This window comes from Peromyscus leucopus, chromosome 8a, assembly GCF_004664715.2.
Source record: "Peromyscus leucopus breed LL Stock chromosome 8a, UCI_PerLeu_2.1, whole genome shotgun sequence".
NCBI classification, from domain to species: domain Eukaryota; kingdom Metazoa; phylum Chordata; class Mammalia; order Rodentia; family Cricetidae; genus Peromyscus; species Peromyscus leucopus.
In genome coordinates, this window is record NC_051085.1 from 28494874 (window position 1) to 28515318 (window position 20445).

At 41.5% G+C, this 20445-nt stretch overlaps 1 protein-coding gene across 5 annotated transcripts in view; it reads left to right on the forward strand.

Moving 5' to 3' along the window:
• Akap7 (A-kinase anchoring protein 7) overlaps window positions 1-20445 on the forward strand; it is a 139434-nt gene that overhangs the window by 13332 nt on the left and 105657 nt on the right. For all 5 annotated transcript variants that reach the window (XM_037200444.1, XM_037200445.1, XM_037200446.1 and 2 more), the window contains exons 3-5: window positions 3437-3576; window positions 14939-15075; window positions 19543-19703. In XM_037200444.1, the coding sequence (XP_037056339.1) occupies window positions 3437-3576; window positions 14939-15075; window positions 19543-19703 (438 nt within the window). The remainder of the gene's footprint in view (window positions 1-3436; window positions 3577-14938; window positions 15076-19542; window positions 19704-20445) is intronic.

The following is a 20445-nucleotide window of genomic DNA, read 5'->3' on the forward strand; positions in this document are numbered from 1 at the left end:
AATAGCCCAGCTGCTTCCCACAGGAGATGGGCGAGAGCTTATTTTACCGATTCTAGTCATTTGAGATCGTCAATTCTGAACAATCAAGCGACAGTTTAAAAATTGCATTTTTTTTTGTTTGTGTGGGTATATCTGTATGTAGGTAGATAGGTATGAGTGTGTGCATGCAAAAACACACACGTGGAGTTCAGAGGACAACTTGAGGGGATCACTTCTCTCTCTCCACTGTGTAGGTCCTGGGGATTGAACTCAGATCATCAGGCTTGGTGGCAAGCGCCCTCACCTGTGAGCCCTCTCTCCAGCTCTTAAGCTGCATTTAAATCAAGACTCAAAAGAAAAAAACTGAGAGTTGGTTTCTAGTCGTCTGTCCTAAATGTGAACTTTGGTTCTGTAGAAATTATTAATCCGTATTTTATGTCCTCAAAACTGTTTTTGTTTATATGTGTGTATGTTTTAAGACTCTCAGGGAGCTCAGCATGGCTTCACAATCATTATGTAGCTAAGCCTGGCCTTGAACCTCTGATCCTCTTGCCCTCAAGCATTAGAACATAAGCATGTATCACCAGGCCGGGTTTCCTCACACAGAGTTCTAATATAACTATTGGAGATTTTGAGATAGAGGAAATGACCATTATATTATTTATTAACTAGTTAAGTTATAGTTTAAAAAATTTAAAATATAAAACAAGAATTCATCTGAAAATTTTGTATAGAAAAGATTTATCTTATTATATACAGATATCAGTGATTATTCTGTGTCAGTTAAACAGAGGTAAATTATGTTCTGTGTCCTTTATATAATTAATTGGGAAGGCAAATACCGAATACCGTAATGTGTCATGCATAATGCGTGGATATGTTCTGAGAATTGCTTTATTAGGGTATTTTATTTATTTTTGATAACATAATTCTTTATTGATTCTTTGAGAATTTCACATCATGCACCCGAATCCCACTCACCTCCCAGTCCCTCCAAATCCTTCTCTCACCCCTGCAGCATCCCCTCCAAAGAACCTCCCCCCCAAAAAAAAATCAATTAAAAACGAAACAAAACACACACGTACAAAAGAACCACCTCGCTCTTCCATCTTTCCAAAACCTTTTCGCTCATCCTTGTGGCATTGGGTGCTGTGGTGTGTCATGCAGTGGACCCTTCTGTCCAATCAGCTCCCCCCATACACACAAAGTGTTCATTGCAATGAGTCATTGGTCTGGTTCAAGGCCTCTGACACACCATCATCACCGGACCCTCATCGAAACTCCTCTTGGACATCCTGCTGTTGCTCTGAGTCATGGAGATCCTGCGGTTATCTTTCCAAAGGACCAGTTCCTTCACACACTCCAGCAGGTCATTGATGATGTAGATGTGAGGGTGGGTCAACCTACTAGGCTATTATTTTTTATTTGTGTGAATATCATAGAAAATGCTGCAGACTAAGATGGTTATGATGTCACTAGGGTTTTTTTTTTTTTTTTAAAAGATAGTGACTCCATGTGTAATCCAGGTTGACCTTGAACTCAGTAACCCTCCCATCTCAGTCTTCCCAAGTGCTGGAATTGCAGGTGAGCATAGCCACTCCCAGTCTACTTGAAAGATTTTTATCTGCCTAAATAACAAGAAAGCAAATATCAAAACAAACTCTAATTTATTCCCAGCATCTTAATTAAGGCCAAGTGTGGAAACAATCAACCCACAATAACAGATGGAGTACTTAATTAAATTAATTTCTCTTCTAATTCACTCCCTTGTAGTTTTTGAATGAATAAATAGAATTGAGGAAAAATTAGATAATTTACATAAATTGACACGTGGTACTTTAGTTAAAAAAAAAAAATCTGCGGTTGAGAAAGTAACGGCCTTCATCAATGACATCAAGTTTACCAGTGCACATTAAATGGCTACTGAAGTTATTATGAAAATTAACAAGTATAATAAATTAAGTTTATGGGTTTACAAGCTGTACTTCCACGGATGACTTTTTGCTAACCAATAAAATTACTATAAATAATCTGAACGATCCAGGGCAGACGGCCAAAGTTTTCTGCATTTTGTGACCTCAAGTCACCAATTCTATCAGTAAGCTAGATGGTTATATAAATATTTGCTTTTTATCTTTTCATGTGAAAGCAAGTAAACGGAATAACAGCAAACTGCCCTTCAGAACACAGACTGTGATCCCAAAGTTGGAAGGAAAATGAAGTCAGGGAGTGAGAGAGCAGAGAGATTCAGTGCTTTAGTTCTCCAGAAGAACTTGGTAAATAACAAGAAGACTCTATAAACAAGATAAGGCATGGCAGCGGCTCTCAGGGTCACAGGTTGATTGTGTCAACAGGGCACTACGGGGGTGTAACACTGTACTGTGTGCCGTGAGTGACTGTTTTTTCAGAATGGTTGTCTGAATTCTCCAGAGGTAATTGAATTGTGGTTTTAATTTTTCCTTTTTAGAATCATTATGAACTGATGGCTTTGGTCATATCTGATAAAAGTCACATTGCTAAATTTGATGTTCAATTTGATGCTCGCACCGTCTCATCTTTAGTCAATGGAAAGATTTTTAAATTGACATTAGGGCCTGTCTGACATGATCCACTTGCGACAATTTGCATCACGAATATCCACAGTGGCCTGATTATTAGGTCGCCAGTGCTGCTGGGAAGGGATGGGACATTGTGCTAGGAGGAAGCAGGCTAGCGGAAGGAAGTTAGGTCACAGGGAGTGGATGAAATAAACAAACACAAACCAACCAACCGACAATCCACTTCCTTGGTGGTAGAAAGACCGTGATGCCAGACACAGTGGTACACAAGCTCAAAATCCTGAACTTGAGGGGCTAAGGAAGAAGACGCTTCTTCAAAAAACAAAATAAAGCAAAAACAATGAAAAAAAAAAAAACCCCAACAACAACAAACCTATGGCACGTGGTAGAGAGTGCTTGTTAGTGTTGCCCTAAGGTATAAACCTGACCTCCTTTTGTAAGTAAAGTTTTATTGGGACACAGCTCTATCTTTTCATTTGCTTTGGCAGAGTGAGGTAGCTGCCACGCAGACCCTATGGTCTGCAAAGCTTAAACCGTTTACAATTATGTTCTTTGTGGAAGTGCTTGCTGACTCTTGCTTTAGATTTGAAAATGAGTTATACGGGATATTGCTGCTTGTTATATATACCGCACGGCTTTTTTTTTTTTTTTTTTTTTTTTTTTTTTTTTTGGTTTTTCGAGACAGGGTTTCTCTTGTGTAGCTTTGCGCCTTTTCCTGGAACTCACTTGGTAGCCCAGGCTGGCCTCGAACTCACAGAGATCCGCCTGGCTCTGCCTCCTGAGTGCTGGGATTAAAGGCGTGCGCCACCACCGCCCGGCTCGCACGGCTTATTTTTAAACTAGGTTGTCTTTGTTTATGTGTGTGAGACACTCTCTCACTTTGCTTTGTTTCCCTCTAGTCACGGACGTACCTCAAATCCATTCAAAGAGAGGCAAAGAAAAGGAAGACGTGAAGAATGAGCGCATAAAGAAGAGGAAAAAAACCCCCAAAGATTATCAACCCAACTATTTCTTGTCTGTTCCGATCACCAACAAAAAGGTGATAGTTTCTTAAGAACCTTTTTTTTTTAACTATGAAGTTTTATTCTAAACTATCTTTAAAGATATTAAATGTTTGTCTGCCCACTTGCTTGGAGATTCTAGTAATCTTTGATAACATGGTAGGACCATGTGGGGAAATTTCCCATGTAAGTTATAGAAAGTTATTTACATAATAGTTTTGAAAAATATTGTTCAAATAATCACATTTAATGATAACATGACCAGGTGGAAGACAGAACCTTGGGAGACCAAATGGTAGACTTCCCTCAAGACCTGTGACTTGTGACCAGAAGAGAAGTCAGGTGTTTTTTTTTTTGTGTGTGTGTGTGTGTGGTTTTTTTTTTTTTGTTGTTGTTTTTATTTGTTGCTTAGATATCATTCCATTAGTGTCTCCCAGTGTGTTCAGATATGAAGGCAATCAGGCTGGGATATCTGTCAGCCCACTGATGCCAGGGTTGATTTGGCTGATCTAAAAGCCATCCTCCCAGGTCCATGTCAAGATCGTTTGCAAAGTCTCTCCCAGTGTATTGGCCTCTTTAGAAGCGGAGAGCAGTGCGCATGCGGGAAAAGAGGACTCCGGAGCCTCTGGGAAGATGGGATACCCGGCTTCTTGTTTCACAGGCCATCATAGGACGTGGATCATATGATGGGGATGCAGTGCCGTTTCTTTAACATTACTCATTGCTGTGTAGGTTGAGTATTCCTTGCTCAAAATGCCAGAGTCCAGGAATGGGACACATTTTGGCCTAGTTTGGATTTCGACTAGTCGGGATTTGTATGTACACGATGAGTCTGGGGGCAAGATCCAAGTCTAAACAGGGAACATTTGTTTTCCATACTTATCTTCTTCACATATCCTGAAGGTCATTTAATGCATGGTTTCTAGTGCTTCTGGGGTCTTGACTGCAACCAGATGGTGTCAGATGTGAAAATTTTCCCTTGCTTTGTGTTTTGGGTTTGGAGAAGTTAGATTTTAAGTTTTTGGATTAGGAATACTCAACCTGTACCAATTTAAGATTGTATGTCACACTCGGTAGACGTCTATTAAAATCTGAAAAATCAGTGTTGCATAAAAGGCAGAAAATGGGACCAGCCAGTGATACTGTACTACGATATTCTTAAGATAGAAAAAGAAATACTGGGGGCTGGGAGGGGGAGAACAAGGGAATCCATGGCTGATATGTAGAATTAAATTATATTGTAAAATAAAAGAAAAAAGAAAAAGAAATACTGCATCTAACTGACATGAATGCAGTGACATGGGAATGTAAGCACCTGGGAAGAATACTGCATTCACAAGACTGCCTTTACATCTTAGCCTAAGGCCAGGGCCAGATCAGAATCTCATTGTGAGCTGTGTATATACTCTCTTTGACCAGGCAGGCCAGCGGTTCTCTTGTGAGTTGTGTATACTCTTTTTGACTAGGCCAGTGGTTCTCAACTTGGGGGTTACACCCTCTTTGGGCGTGGAATGACCCTTTCACAGGGATCACCTAAGACCATTGGAAAATACAGATTTTACATCACGATTCATAACTAGCAAAATTACAGTTATGAAGTAGCAACAAAAATAATTTTATGGTTGGGGGTCTCCACACCACGAGGAACTGTATTAAAGGGTCGCAGCATGAGGAAGGCTGAGAACCGCTGAGCTAGGCAATCTTTTAGTGTTGCTGAGGATCCGACCCAGGGTCATAGATTTGCTAGGTATGTGCTACACCACTAAGGTATTATCCTAGCCCTGCTGAGCATTTTAAGTCAAATGAAAAAACACCAGAGGGAAAAAAAAACCAACTGAATTTTGTTGGGTCATTCTAGGAAATACCCCATCGTTGAGACAGTTTAACTAGGGAGAAAACACAATCAGAAGGAAAAAAAAAGACCTCAGATTCATGTTCTGGTTTTACTAGCAGTGGGGTAATCCTTGGAAGGGTTTGGGTGATGCACATCTTAGAGCATGAGCAGCTGCCCATCATCTTCAGATGCTGGTGTGTTGTTTGGGTTGGTTTCCTCTTGCTTTAGGACTGTGTACACGTGGACATTAGGCAAGAGCAGGTCGTGAAGCGCTGCCACTTGAATGGGCAGCCAGATGGAAGCCAGACCCCGAGGAGACCAAACGGTGGACAGCTGGAGTGACTTCCCTGAAGACACATGACTTCTGGCTAGCAGAGAAGCCAGGTTTTGTTTTGTTTTGGTTCGTTGCTTGGAGATCATCCCACTGAAGAGTCTCCCAGTGTGTTTAGATATGAGGGTAAATCAGGTTGTGATATCTGTCAGCCCATTGATCACCAGGGTTTATTTGACTGATCTCGATGGCTAAGCAGGTGTCTCTTCCTCCCTAACCACTCCATCTGTATCCCTTCTAAAGCTGTGTGGTTGGTAAAAAAAAAAAAGACTGTCCTAATAGAGGAGAGCCGGTCTTTGTTAAAGGGTATAGGAATAGCTGCACATCCCTGCTGGAACTTCCAAGCAAGCGATCAACGTGTTTGATTCTTTAACTAGGCAATTTGTTTTATTGATTGATTGTCCCTGGGATTGGAGCTAGAGGGCCTCGTAAACGTTAGGCACGTGCTCTCCCACTAAACTGCTTCCTCAGCCCTCTTCTTACTTTCTTGGTGAGACAACACGCAGTTGTCTAGCCTAGCCTTGGATCTGTGATCTCCCTGCTTCAGCCTCCTGAGTAGCTGGGATTCCAGGCCTACGCCCAGTAGGCCATTAGGTGTCTATTTCTCCCTTCATGCTTCTGTTCTTTGCACCCATCCTGGGGTGTCTGCGTCCCCTTGCTATCAATGCTGATTCCTCTGCTTCTCCAGTGAGGGTGGGTTGGGGGATGTGATGGGATATGGCACACAGAGAAGGGGACCAAGTGGGATAAGGCAGGGAAACTCTTCCCATCTTCCACTAGGATTTGGTCCACAGAGCATGTGGGAGATGGGATGATGGAGTCCTGTATGGCTTGGAGTTCACAGCCCTGGTGACCTGACACCTGCCTTACAAACTCTACTGGTTCAGGTGACTAGGTCATGAGTTTCAGCTTCATCAGGGGATAACACTAACCTCAGGTACTCATTTTCTAGGCCCCATGCTTGAACACATCACCCACTTGCTTGCTTCAGGCTTTCCCCATTGACATCAGGGTAGAGATGTACTACCAACCCCCCTTCTTTAAAGACCGCTGTTCTGGTCTTCTCCACATCAGTCCTTCTTTCTGTTTGAGCCTCTCTGGTCGTTTTATTTTATTTTATTTTTTTATTTTTGGTGCCTGCCCTGGATCTCACTCTATAGACCAGGATGGCCTTGAACTCACAGAGATCCGCCTTGGCTCTGCCTCCTGGAGTGCTGGGATTAAAGGCGTGCGCCACCTGCTGCCGCCCGGTCTCTCTGGCCTTCTTGGCCAGGTCACCTCCCCGATTCCTATTCCATTCCTTAGTTAAAGGTCATTACAGTTTTGGATTGTCACATGCCATTCTTACAGTTTGTTTTCCCTACAAGATGTTTTATTGGATTCTCAGTGCCTAGACTGGTGCTTTCCAAGAAGTAGGTGCATGCATTTGCACACAGGGACTCCGTTCCCACTGTCATTTCAGGGGCCCAAGAGCATTTCCACCATAGCAAGCTATAATCAGAACTCTTTTTGTTTTTTTAAAAGGGGTGCTGGAGGTTGAACCCAGGTCCTCACATATACTAGACAAATGTTTCAGTCTAGCTCCCAAAGTCTTAAAAATAATAAATACAAATGCTGTTTCATAATATAATGTCAATAGCAAATTATTTTAGAGGGGGTAGAAGTGTCTTATAGCCATGGGAAGTGTAGCTTAATTTAATGCTACTGGGAGACTTTATTTTTCCTAGCAGTGAGTTTATCAAACTTACATACAAATATGGGGAGAAGATGTAAGAACTGGACAAGGGGAGGACGTATGTATCAATTCTTTTGCTGAGAGCTTTTGGTGTTTGTCTGTTTTAAAGTAGCAAATGTTCACTTTCTTTTTAAACTACTTACAAGGCTGGGTAGGAAGGCCTGGGAAAGAAGGCCCATTTGTCACATTGTTTCAATGGAAGACTGTATTCCAAGTTCCAGTTGAGTGACCTGCAAACAGGCTCTTGGAAGCCAGGACATTCACAATGAGTTGCTCTACTTTTGGCCTCAGCTTCTTGGCACCCAGCTTTCAAGAAAAAAAGAGAAAGCATTCACAATTACATGGCTCTTTGATTTTAAGCATGTTTTCCGTAGTTTAGAATTCTTTGTTATGGAAATTTTTCATTTCACATTTTTAAGAAATAGGATTAGAAAATATATTAGAATTATAGCTAGGTAATATCCTAACTGGTAGCATAGGAGTGTGTGTTTTGCCATTAACATGTAATTACATATTAGCTTAAAAGAAGGAAAAAGGGGCTGGAGAAGATGGCTCAGTGGTTAAGAGCACTCACTGTTCTCTTCTTCTGAAGGTCCTGTGTTCAAATCCCAGCACCCACATGGCAGCTCACAACTGTCTGGTGCTCTCTTCTGGTGTGCAGATGTATGTGCAGACAAAGTGCCCATATACATACAACATAAATAAATCTTAATTAAAAAAAGGAAAAAATTTGATGGCTTATAATAAAGCTTGTTCTTTAATGGGCACAACTGTATCATTATTTATGTACTTTCATAGGAGAGGTAATACGCTTGTTGCTTGCCTCTGTAACAAAGTAGCTGAGATTATTGACTCCTAAAGAGCAATGTTATTTGGGTTCCCAGGTTTGGAAGTGGCAGTCCTTGAGGGATTGGCATTGCTTTCGGGCCGAAGGTGAAGTTCCATCACATGCTTGGAGCCTGTGGTGGAGCAAAACTTCTCCTCTCTTGGCAAAAGATAGAGGATTGAACTGGGGTACAGAAATCCCTTCAAGGACACTCCACCTGTGATCTTCTGACTTCTTAGGAGGCTCTTAAGGAAGCTCCACCCTGGGGGCTAAGCCGCCCACACCCGGGCCTTTGGGGGGACATTCATGATCCTAACTGTTGCAAACCAATCAGCATTGAAAGACATGCAAGAAGCTCATCAGAAGCTGCTGAAATTAGGAGTCTACTAATTTTTAAATACGTTTTTTTTGTATGCTAATGGACAAATTACCTTCAGGACTTTTAAAAGCATTTGATTCCGCGTTTCTTCATTTTTGTAATGTGGACATTGCTAGTCTTAATGAAAGTGTGGGAGATTAGTGAATTCAGTCCTAAAAATGGAAAAGTATTTGAAGTCATCTTGTATTAAACATTTAGTAAAGAACACTTTTCTGTTTGAGGCTGATTTTTTTTTACTTTTATTCCAATATTGCTATAGTAATAGTTTTTCAAACACTTTCATGGTTGTTGACAGACAAGGAAAATAAGAGTATTTAGCTTTCTCTGTCTATTTTGCTCACATGTATGACTGTGTGCTACATATATGCCCAGTGACTATAGGGACCAGAAGAGGGCATCATATCCCCTTGGGACTGGAGTTACAGATGGCTGTGAGCTGCCATTCATTTGGGTGCAGGGGAATCTGATCCAGGTCCTCTGGAAGAGCAACCAGTGATCTCAACCTCTGAGGCAGTTCTCTAGCCCCTGAGAGTATTTAGCTATAAAGGAAAGTTAGGTAGCATGTATATCACATGTATTTTTCCTCCTTGTCTTAGAAATCAAACCTAGGTCACCTTGTCTGCTAGGCAGTACACTACCAGTGAGCTATTCCCAAACTCCTGGATAGCATACTAATAAAACTCTCATAGCTCTTAATGAGGCAACAGACTCAGCAATGATATGATAGCAACTTGGAAAAGTTCTAAAAACAATGTCACAAGATGAGATCAAAGGCAGTCCTCTACTGTGTATTAGAATAAACTATTGTCTCTTGTGTAGAAGCATGCTAATTTATACCATTTTAAACACACACACACACACATACACATACACGCGCGCACACACACATATACATATACATATACATATATATATATATATTATATAGCCAATTAGGAAGTTCCAAAGATATAAAGATGAATTTTCTAATTGCATTAGTTTAGGCATGTGGACTGTGACTCAGCGGTAATGTTTAACAGACGAGTGTTTGCATTTCTGTTAACTCAGTGAGTTGAATATTTAAGATTTCAGTAGAATTTTCATTTGTAGATGTTTCTTCTAATGTCCTATTTAAGTTAGACTGTTAGTATTAAGTTTGAAAATGTACTTTGTGCAGTCACACCAGTGGTGGGCGATTATGATGATGGATCAGGTTTAATGGTTTTGTAGAATTTTATTAAACAGTGACTGTAAAAATTGGTTTCTTTTAATAACAACCCTCTACCCCCCAAAAAAAGATTCTGGAGTGTTTTTCTTGTCTTTTAAAGATGGTAATTAGGAATAAAAAGCACTTAAAAAGTCTTGAGATGGTATCAGGGAATCTATAAATTAATTGGAAGCATCAAAGCATAGTTAGAAATATGTTGCATGAGTAGATTAGCTTTTAAATTTTCATGGGCTTGAAGTCAATCCTGTATTAGAAGTATCATGTGGCTTTGTGGAAATAATAGTCTTCAAAGCATTTTACAGTTTTTAATTCTTAGTTTCACAATGACTGGCTAAGTCAAAGGTGCACATGGTCTAAAGCCATCTCACCATGTAAGACATTGCACTAAAACGCCGAAGATGAGCACGAGGCCAACTTTATTTGACCTAAAGCTTGTTCCTGGCTATCTTCACATAGAGAAGGTTCTGGCAGAATTTTTGTAAGTGTCCTCCAGGTTCACAGAAATCTCTCTGTAATCTGTAAGCTGGAGTCAGGGGAATCCATGGGTTGTCTTTACTCTTCCATGTGTGGGGAAAATTTCTCCTCCAGTCAGATTGTAACCTAAGTATGGACCTCTTTTTGATAAATCTGAAGTTTTCCAGCCTTTGGTGCTGGTAGAGTACGTGCTGTCGGAGAAGAACTGAGTTTTTCAGATTCTGTTTTGGTAGGGAACACAATATCAGATTCTCTGCATAGTAAGTAAGTAAATTTTCCCATGAACTACAGGGCTGATAGTGTAATGCTTGAGACAGATAAGATGGGCCTTTAGTGAACCCACATGACATATAGCCTATGTGTACTACTGATTGTTAAAGGCAAACAAACAAACAAACAACAACAACAACAACAAAAACCCAACTTTCATCAGCTGGAATACCATAGCAGGAAAAGCGGAGGTCCATCAACGTGAACTGTTTAGAATGTGCAGGCACATCAGATAACAGTGTTAGGGTCCAGAATCACCAAGAATCTTGGAATTCCAATTTCATTTATTGCAGATAAGTATACAGAAACCTTCTGCTTCCTCTTAGGTTTTTGCCTGGTAGGATTTATAGACAGATTTTTTTTTTCCTTTGGGCCTCCAGCTCTCTCTCTCTCTCTCTCTCTCTCTGTCTCTCTCTCTCTCTCTCTCTCTCTCTCTCTCTCTCTCTCTCTCTGTCTGTAGGATTTATAGACAGATTTTTTTTTCCTTTGGGCCTCCAGCTCTCTCTCTCTCTCTCTCTCTCTCTCTCTCTCTCTCTCTCTCTCTCTCACACACACACACACACACACACACACACACACACACACACACACACACACACACACACACACACATGGAGACTTATTATTAATTATGAAAGCTCGGTCTATAGCTTAGGCTTGTCCTACTAGCTCTTATAACTTAAATGAACCCATTTCTATTCATCTACGTGCTGCTGTGTGACTTGTGGCTTTTACCTCTCTTCCTGCATGTCTGGCTCCCTCTGCCTCTGGCTGGGGACTCCACCTTTCTTCTGCACAGGGCTCTCTGTCCAGAGGTCCTGCCTATACCTCCTGACTACCTATTGGCCGTTTAGCTTTTTATTAAGGCAATCACAGGTGACATATCTTTACATAGCGTGATCAAATATGTCACAACAAGGGTTGGAGTGCCTCAGGCATCAATTAGTCGGAGCTATTTCGTGACCTTGTCTTGACACCCACCCCCACACAGTTAGTGAAAGTCCTTCGATTGACTCTCTACAGCTTTAGGAAGTGGGACAATTGAAGTAATGGCCGGTCTACTTGGATATTTATACCTGGACTTTTCCCTGTGCTGGCTGCAGAGGAAACCTACAAGTGACTGGGAGCTTAGAGAGGTCTGGGTTTCTATTTTATCAGTCCCTGTTTGTGAGGAGCAGTGTAGCCCTCAGACTCCAGAGAATCCGAGAACCCTGGAATCATTTCTTCCTCCAAAGAGAGCTTGGTGTGTCCCCTCAGGGCCGAAGGCTCTTTTCATCCCACGGCCGCACAGGAGGAAGGACGCACATTTCGAGAATGCTGCAGAAGACGTGTGAACTGGTCCGGCAGAGATTTCTCTGGATTTGATTTGAACCCCACCCGCCCCACTGAAATACTTTCTTTATACGGACGGGGTTTGCTGATTTTCTAGAGTGGAGTGTAAAGCAGCGAGGGTGGACTTTTGTTCTCCCAGTGGTGTGTGCACGCATGATTTCCCACTGATTTTGATCTGTGCTTGCCCATGCTTACTGCAGTGTGTTACTGGAAGTGATGGAGTAGCCCCATTGGCATTGGCCTTTATTTCAAGAGTGGAGACCCTGAGGGTTCACTGGTTGGAGACAGGCTTCTTTGGAAGACTGGTAGCGTAAGTCTCCTTTCTTTGAGTGTGACTCTGTAGTGGTGACAGAAATCTGTAGGTACAGGGTCTCTTGGTTTAGGACCTCTTGAGATCAGACTTGAGAGGAAAACCTCTTGCTCTTTGTCCCTATAGCTTTTTTTAGTCACAAGGACACAAGACTCGGGATTCTTTTCCTTCCTTATTTATTTTTATAATATTTTAGTGTGTGTGTGTGTGTGTGTGTGTGTGTGTGTGTGTGTGTGTGTGTGTGTATACATCTGGTGACCAGAGGAAACTTGTAGGAGTCAGCTCTTTTCTTCCCCATGTGGATCATGGGGATTGAACTCAGGTCCTCAGGGCTGGCACAGGTGCCTTTACTCATGGACTGAGCTGGTTCTCATCTTGTTCTTTTTGCTTTTTTAAGTTGTTTGGCTGTGGTTCAATCTTCTGTTTCTCTGCAGGTCACCACGCCCTCTGACAAATATCCATAAAAGTCATTTTGGTGCCAGTAAGAAATACTACTGCTTTGAGTCTGCTTAACCTTGGTGTGTGATGTTTTTATTTATTTGCAAGGTTTCCTTTTTTCTTTGTAATAACAAGGTTTATAGAATTAGAAAGAGAAATACTCAAGCTGTGTTTTTAATGACAATGTTTAACGAGCGAGATTCCTAATCTAGGACTGCAATCAGAATGAGTCATCTGTTTGTTTTCCTGCTTACATGATTGAATAATAGACCATTCAGTCTCCTGTGGGAAGACAATGGGAAAAGCTTGCATGGACCTTTCAGCTGTTTGTTGGGTCCCCAGAAGCAGCTTTTGAAGATGGGCCAGTATTTTGCTCAGGCGTATTCCACCTGCTGGAACTCTAATGGACCTGGTCCCTTCCTTTAGTCTGGCTCCTCAGTGTTCCTGGAGGTCACTCGGGTCTCCCTCAAGTTCCACTTCTGCCTCTAAACTCCTAGAGAAAATCTTGGGCATAATAACATTTTTAAGTTTGAGTAAGGAACAATTCGTGAATTGGGACACCAGACTTAAAAGAGGGTCAGTGTTCTAGTTTCCTTGTGGCAGAGGCAGGTATTTATAGGAAAAACGTGGGAGTCAAATAAAGAAATTGATTGCACTTACGAAGTTGTCTTTATGGTTTACCTTGTTGGAACATCCCCAGTCACATAATCATCATAGTTAGTTGGGCGCTTATGATTGGCTGAGGTTAATTTATGTTTCTGTCTAACAAAACCAGAAATGACTAGAAATGACTGGAGTCAAATTTTGCTGATTTTTTTTTTTTTCCAGTTTAAGCCAAGTTGAGGGTATTTTTAATCTCCTTGGACAATTTTAGGGCCAGATTGGTTTCACTTTACCAGGGTCCATGGAGATGGGTAAGGGATATAGGAGCTAGGAAATGGCCTTATGGAGAGAGAGAGACTTTGTACTGACCACAGAAAGTACAGTGGGAATTTGTAACAAGGATCAGTGGTAAGGTCAGTGGATAGAACACTGCTAAGAAGAAATGTGTCTTGACCGAACCACTGTCCACGGCAGGCCACGGGGAAGGTGGTCAGGATACCAAGGATGGGAGATTTTTCTCCGAAGTGACTTCACAAGATTCTTACTCGGAACGGTCTCTACAGGGATAAAGGAGAGCCAGGGAGCCTCGTGAAGCAGTGGACTTGGAGCCTGGTTCAAGGAGAAAGGCTAGGTCCCAGAGCATTGTCTTATGATTTGCTCCGTACATTCCCCCAATAATGGGGCCATTGTTGAGGATAACACAGTGACTCCAGAATCAGCACAGCATGCTGTGCTCATGGCCCAGTGCTCCCCCCCCCCCCGCACCCCCTCTTCTGTTTTGTTTTACTGTCTGCTCCCTCTATTGCCAGCCCAGCTTTTCCTTGTCTCATAACGATTCTGCTGTCCCCAGGCTTCTCTGAATTCTCTCAGACCCTTCTCTAGGCTTGCTATTTTACTTCGGATAACTCTCCCATGCGCTGACGTTTACAGCTTGACTGACATCTATGGCTCTAACAGGAAATGGAGGCGGGAGATACATCACCCCTCTTCCTGTTCCAGAGGAACAGGTACTGAGAGGGAAGACAGACGAGCAGCCCGACCGACCTGCAGGCTTTCCCTGGGATGCATACTGTCACAGTTTGGATTGCCTTCAGCGCTGTCTCCATGGTTACGCCCCACCCCTCACAAGGCAGGAAGAAAATGCCAGCAGTCATTCTTATTGGAATTCCCCTTATCCTAGAGAAGCTTAAAAGCAGTGAGGAACAAGTCCAACAATTCACTGTGGGACAAATAAATATTACTTCTAACAGAAATGGAATGTTGTCTGCTGATTTGACCTTTCTCTGGAAGAATAAAGCTTTTTTTCTTAGGAATGGTCATGATTAGTGAGTCAGACCCATATTACAAGGACACATTTCTAAAAGGATGTGCGGCCATGAGGAGTTTCCCCACCCAGTCTGCAAAATAAGAGTGTTGCGCTCAGATTCTGTTGCCTGGGAGACGGACACACATTTTTGTGATTGTCTACGTTTATATAGCATATCAAGCTGTCTCAGTCAACTCTGGCAAGTGTGGGAACAAGTAGACTGTTAATGTATTTGGTTGCAGAATCTTGATGTCCCTTTAATTTTGGTAGTTGCTTGGTTATTTTTCGTATTGATTTAAAATTTTGCCTTATAAAATTTTGCTTACTTATATCTTTTTTTTATATGTGTGATTAGATCACAGCTGGAATTAAGGTCTTGCAAGACACGATACTACAACAGGATAAGCGACTGGCCAAAGCCATGGTTGGTGATGGTTCCTTTCATATCACCTTGCTAGTGATGCAGTTATTAAATGAAGATGAAGTAAACATGTGAGTAATATGTCTTTCTTGATTATTGTTCAAATTCTTACTCTACTGTGAGTAAATTTGGACAAACCCAAGGAGGCATTGAGATCCTAAAGAAATATTCTTTATCCTGATTGATAGTCATTGCACAGAGGGTTTTTTATTTTTTATTTGATGTAGCTTAGGTTATCCTTAAACTTGATGTGTCAAGTAGCTGCTTCAGTGCTGAGGTTACAGACACATTCCATTACACTCTTTAATTTTTTTTTTGTTTGTTTATCGAGACAGGGTTTCTCTCAGTGTAGCCTTGGCTATCCTGGAACTAGCTCTATGGACCAGGCTGGCCTTGAACTCTTAGAGATCCACCTTCCTCTGCCCGCTTAGTGCTAGGGTTAAGGTGTGTGCCACACCACCCCGTTTATTTAGATATTCCTAATCCAGATGTTTTTCCCAGTTCATTGTTATCAGTGGTATCCCTTGGTTACACAAATGTGTTGCCTATGTTAATTATGCAAAATATTCTGGAGTCTAATTCTAGAGTCTAGGTTGAGACTCTAGGTGAAGATTCTGGAATTATGGCATAACTGCCTTTGATTAGCAGCAGTTAATAAAACCTGACTTAAACTTGCTGTCCCCGTAAATAGTGCTAACACAAGCAAGAGCCCTTAGCACGTGGCCCAGCATGTAGCAGGCACTTCCTCTTAGCTGTCTGTCATCATCAGAGTTGTCATTTTCCTGGGGTGGGGTAGACAACTTTCACCTGCCCCCCCCCACTCCCACTCCCCTAAAGGTCAAATGGAAGTCACTGATTACTAGAGTGGAGAATTCCTGTTATCTCCTATGGAGTTTGCTGTGTTAAGTTCAAGCTTGGTCTCTTTGGCAAATAAAAGCCAGAAGGAACTACATATTATTTGTGTTCCTGTCTTGGTCCCTGTGGCTCCTGTGTGAAGGAAAAGCAAGGCTTGGCTTGGGAAGAGAGTGAGGAAAAAATAGACTAAGAGAGGGAAAACAAAATCTAGTAGTCGTTCGCTATTGGCCACATTATGATGACCGTAGTTAAGTTCTCTACACAGTAGACCCTCCCGTGGGAAGCCGTCAGTCTTCAAGAGCAGAGAGAAGCCGAGATTTGACTTGTTTTATTTCAGCTTATCACTCTACCGATGATAAGAAAAAAACAAATGCTTTGATGCTTTTCAGAGAGGATAAACCAAAGATGTGGCCCAAGGGCAGTGTAATTGAAGAGGAAGAGTCTTAGCCTGTGTGTTTGGACCGGTGATGAGTCAGGGTTCTCTAAGAACAGAGCAGGTCGGGTGTGTCTACACAGATATCCATTCTCTGTCCATGAAGATGACTTTGTATATGGAGAGATTTATTTACAGAATTGGCTCACAGGGTTGTGGGTGTCGGTAAGTCTGAAATCTATGGGAAGGACTGGTAGGCTAGGGAGCCAGGGAAGCGTCTCTGCTCTGGGCCAAATCTAGGGGCAGCCTGGGGAGAGGATCCCTCTGCGCTCGGTCTTTTCTCTGAGGTCTTCATCTGGTTTCATGAAGCTGGTCCACATTCTGGAGGAGCAGAATGTGTGATCCATGGTGCAGCCTCTGTTGGGCAGCTCAATAGAATCAAATGGATGAAATTTTCTGGGGAAACAATTTTTTTATGTGAACAATTTTTTTAAAAAGCCTCTAAGCTAACATTTTTGTTCTTCATCCAATATTGTATAGTATGCTAGGTATCTAGATTATTAGCTGCCAGGCCATATTCATTTTTATTCTTCCGAGTCTAGCATCTTATCTTAGGAGTTAGTCAAGCATTCATCAGTAGAGTGGATGGCATTGCAGAGGCATTTTTAAAATCATGAATTGGTTTGGGTAGATATCATGTAAGGTCCTTTTGTGTCTTCAGAGCAGAGAAGAAGTAGAAATGTATTAGGCTAAAAGTAGCTGCTGACTGGTAAGATAGTTGTTCTATCTCAATTTAAATATAACCTTTGGCCTGAACTCAGTTTCAGAAGTCTGTTTGTACATGGATATGCTTTTTCTTTTAAAATTAATAAATCCCTTATTTAAATATAAAGAAGTCTTTCGCAAAGCACTCTTGAGAAGATGCCCTGCTTTAAAAAGGATCTGTTAGTGACGTTCCCCAAGAGACCCTCTGACTCCTTTGGATCTATAGCATCTCATTAGGTAAATACTTTGCTGTAGATAGCCAGACAATTGAAAACCTGCACTATTTAGGTCACCTGTGTTTCCTTCACATGGAGTCTGCAGAAGTCATTATTTCTGGGAAAGTCTTATCTTCGTCATGACCTGTTTTAGTTGATAGTTCCATGCAGCCTGGATGTCTTGAATTCCCTCAGTTTAGGGTAGGTACGTGAGTGCACTGTGCGTGAATGTTTTTTCTCACAGAACTCAGTGAAGGGCAGTATTTGATTCGAAGTGTGGACCACATGTCCTATGGCCTGAATGCAATTAGGGACACTGGACTCAGGATGTGGATGTGGAGACGTGTTGACATCTACATATAGTTCTGTAGTTTTTCATCGTCATTAGAACATGACTGTGAAACACACCAATGGAGTCAGTTCAAAGCTGGGTGTGAAGATTGCTTTAGAAATATGAAAGCACCACAAAAATCTCTCTTCTCACTTATGTGTTTGGCGAACAGGATGGTTTTGTTAGAAGGAAGTTTGAAAACCCTCTCCAGACTGCCCGTGCTCATTTCTTTTTTTAAGTAATTGCTGCCCTCTAGTGAGTCTTAATTTTATTTTCATAAAAAGGTGCAGCCACCAGAATTCTTTTCAAGATGTTATTGATCATAAATTTAAGACCATGCAATATTTGATAGTGTCTAACTTAAAATATAAAGGGGAATAAAGATTTGAAATACAAAGTGGTGGTCATAAGTGAAATAGGCTAAACAGCTGTAACAAGCATTTAGTTCTAATTGGGGAATACAGTTAAGCTTACACTTTGAGTCCAGGTACAATAAACCATGTTAATAAAGACATTGTATTTTAAGAGATAATGCCTGTTTAAGTTTTTGTAGAATTCATTGTAAACAGTAAGTCCTGTTTGAGTAAACATTAGTACTTTGATTTTAAAAAATCTAGGACTTGGGCTGGGGACATGATTTGGCAGGTAGAGTGCTTACTTAAAACCCTGTCAAACACAGGCCGGGTGCATGCCTGCCACCCTAACACCTGAGAGGTCGTGGCAGGGTGACCAGAGGTTCAGAGTCATCCTTCTCCACATGACAGCCTGCCTCAAAATGCCACCCCCAGAAACAAATAAAAACAAACAAAGTTTTAAACACTTCCCACAACCTAACAAAGGCCTCATAGGTAGTAGGTTGTTTTGAGATGTATCATTAGTAAAACATTAGTAAAATAAGGAGTTTTTGAGTTGTAGGTCTCTTTTTCTCTGAGGTACTGGAGTTGAATCTAGATTCTCATAAACAGCAGGCAAGTACTCTACTCCAGAACTTTGAGTAACACTGGTCATTTTTTTTTTAAATTAGCAATTTCTTTTTGTTTGTTTTATTTTTTTTTTATTTATTTTTGGTTTTTCAAGACAGGGTTTCTCTATGTTGTTTTGGTGCCTGTCCTGGATCTCGCTCTACAGACCAGGCTGGCGTTGAACTCACAGAGATCCACCTGGCTCTGCCTCCCAGTGCTGGGATTAAAGGTGTGCGCTGCCGCCCGGCTTGTTTTAATTTTTAATTTTATTGTTTGAGTCGAGGTCTTACTGTGCTCTCGGTCTTATGTGGTCCAGGTTGGCTTCAAATTCGCAGTCCTCCTGTCTCAGCCTCCAGGGTGCTTTGTTTACAGGCATGTGCTACCACATCTGACATAGAAGTTTCCTGATGAATAATGAAATAATATTATCTCAGTTAGTCAGGGTTTCTGTTGCTGTGAAGAGACACCATGACCATGGCAGTTCTTATAAAGGAAAGCATTTCACTGGGGCTGGCTTACAGTTCAGAGGTTTAGTCCATTATTGTCATGGCAGGAAACATGCAGTAGGTAGGCGGAAATGGTGTTGGAGAAGGAGCTGAGAGTTTTACATCTTGATCAGCAGGCAACAGGAAGTGGCCTGAGACACTGGGTGTGGCTTGAGCATAGGAGACCTCAAAGCCCGCCTCCACAGTGACACACTTCTTCAACAAGGCCATACCTCCTAATAGTACCATCCCCTATGGGCCAAGCATTCAAACACTTGAGTCTGTGGAGGCCGTTCCTATTCAAACCACCACAGTATTGCTTTTATGTCTTTAATGGTAATTATAATTAGGAAAAGATTTAATTTACCTCTTCTATAGTTGTTTAAAAATTAATATTGGTCGTAACCACAGGTTAGATCTAAAAGATATTCTGAACTTTGAAATTTATAAATATATGAAACTTATCTTTTAAAAGTGGATTTCTTTGTTTCTTATTTGGTTTTGTCTATTTTATTACTTATCATATTGCTGAAAAATATTGTCTCTCACTAGTGGTACTGATGCACTTTTGGAATTGAAGCCATTCGTTGAGGAAATCCTTCAAGGGAGGAACTTGACTTTGCCCTTCCAAGGGATCGACACTTTCCGCAGTCAGGTTGGCTTTGTGAAGCTGGCAGATGGAGATCACATCAACACACTTACGGAGATAGCAGGTAGGACAGACAGCACTGTACTCCTGCAATCTCATGTGTGGTTTTCCAGTGGTTGTCATAGAGATTTGGTGTCTTTGAATTTGGAGGGCCAGGATAACCTCACTCTGCATGGGAACTGCTTCGGGTGTTGGTTGTTTAAGTAGTGGCTAAAAGTGTGGTAAGTTCTCTTGAGGGCACTGTTAATTCTGGAGCTTTCTAGAGAAGATACTAGACTGGCTTCAAGCATGAACCGTTAAGTTCAAAGGGTCCCTTTGTTTTTCATGAGATTTGACTAAAATTGGCATTTGGTAAGTATTGAATGAATGAATGACAGTCACCATGTTCCTCTTCAGAGGCTTGAGGGAATTGTCACCGTTATTACAGAGAGTCAGTCAATGAATCAGCCACATTTCCATTTACATAGCTCTCTCTTCCTTTTTTGACCATGATTTGCTGAGGAGAATGTCTGTTCCCGAGTGTCAAAGGCCTCGTGTTTATTGGAGGTCATTTACAGCTGATACACTCAATTGCAGTACAGTGGGGATTGAATGGGTGGGTGAATTTTGAGTTTGACTCACAGATAATAGGTTGGGTGTTAGCCTACGAACTCCCAGCAGTGCTTGTAATGTTATCTTGTGCTATCATATTGTAGGGTCCCTCATCCTTGGTCTGAACACACTATCAGTGTTGGGTCTATACTTGGTTTACATTTATCTTTTGAGGTTTTTTCCCCCCCTATCTTTATTCTTTTCTAATCCTCTCT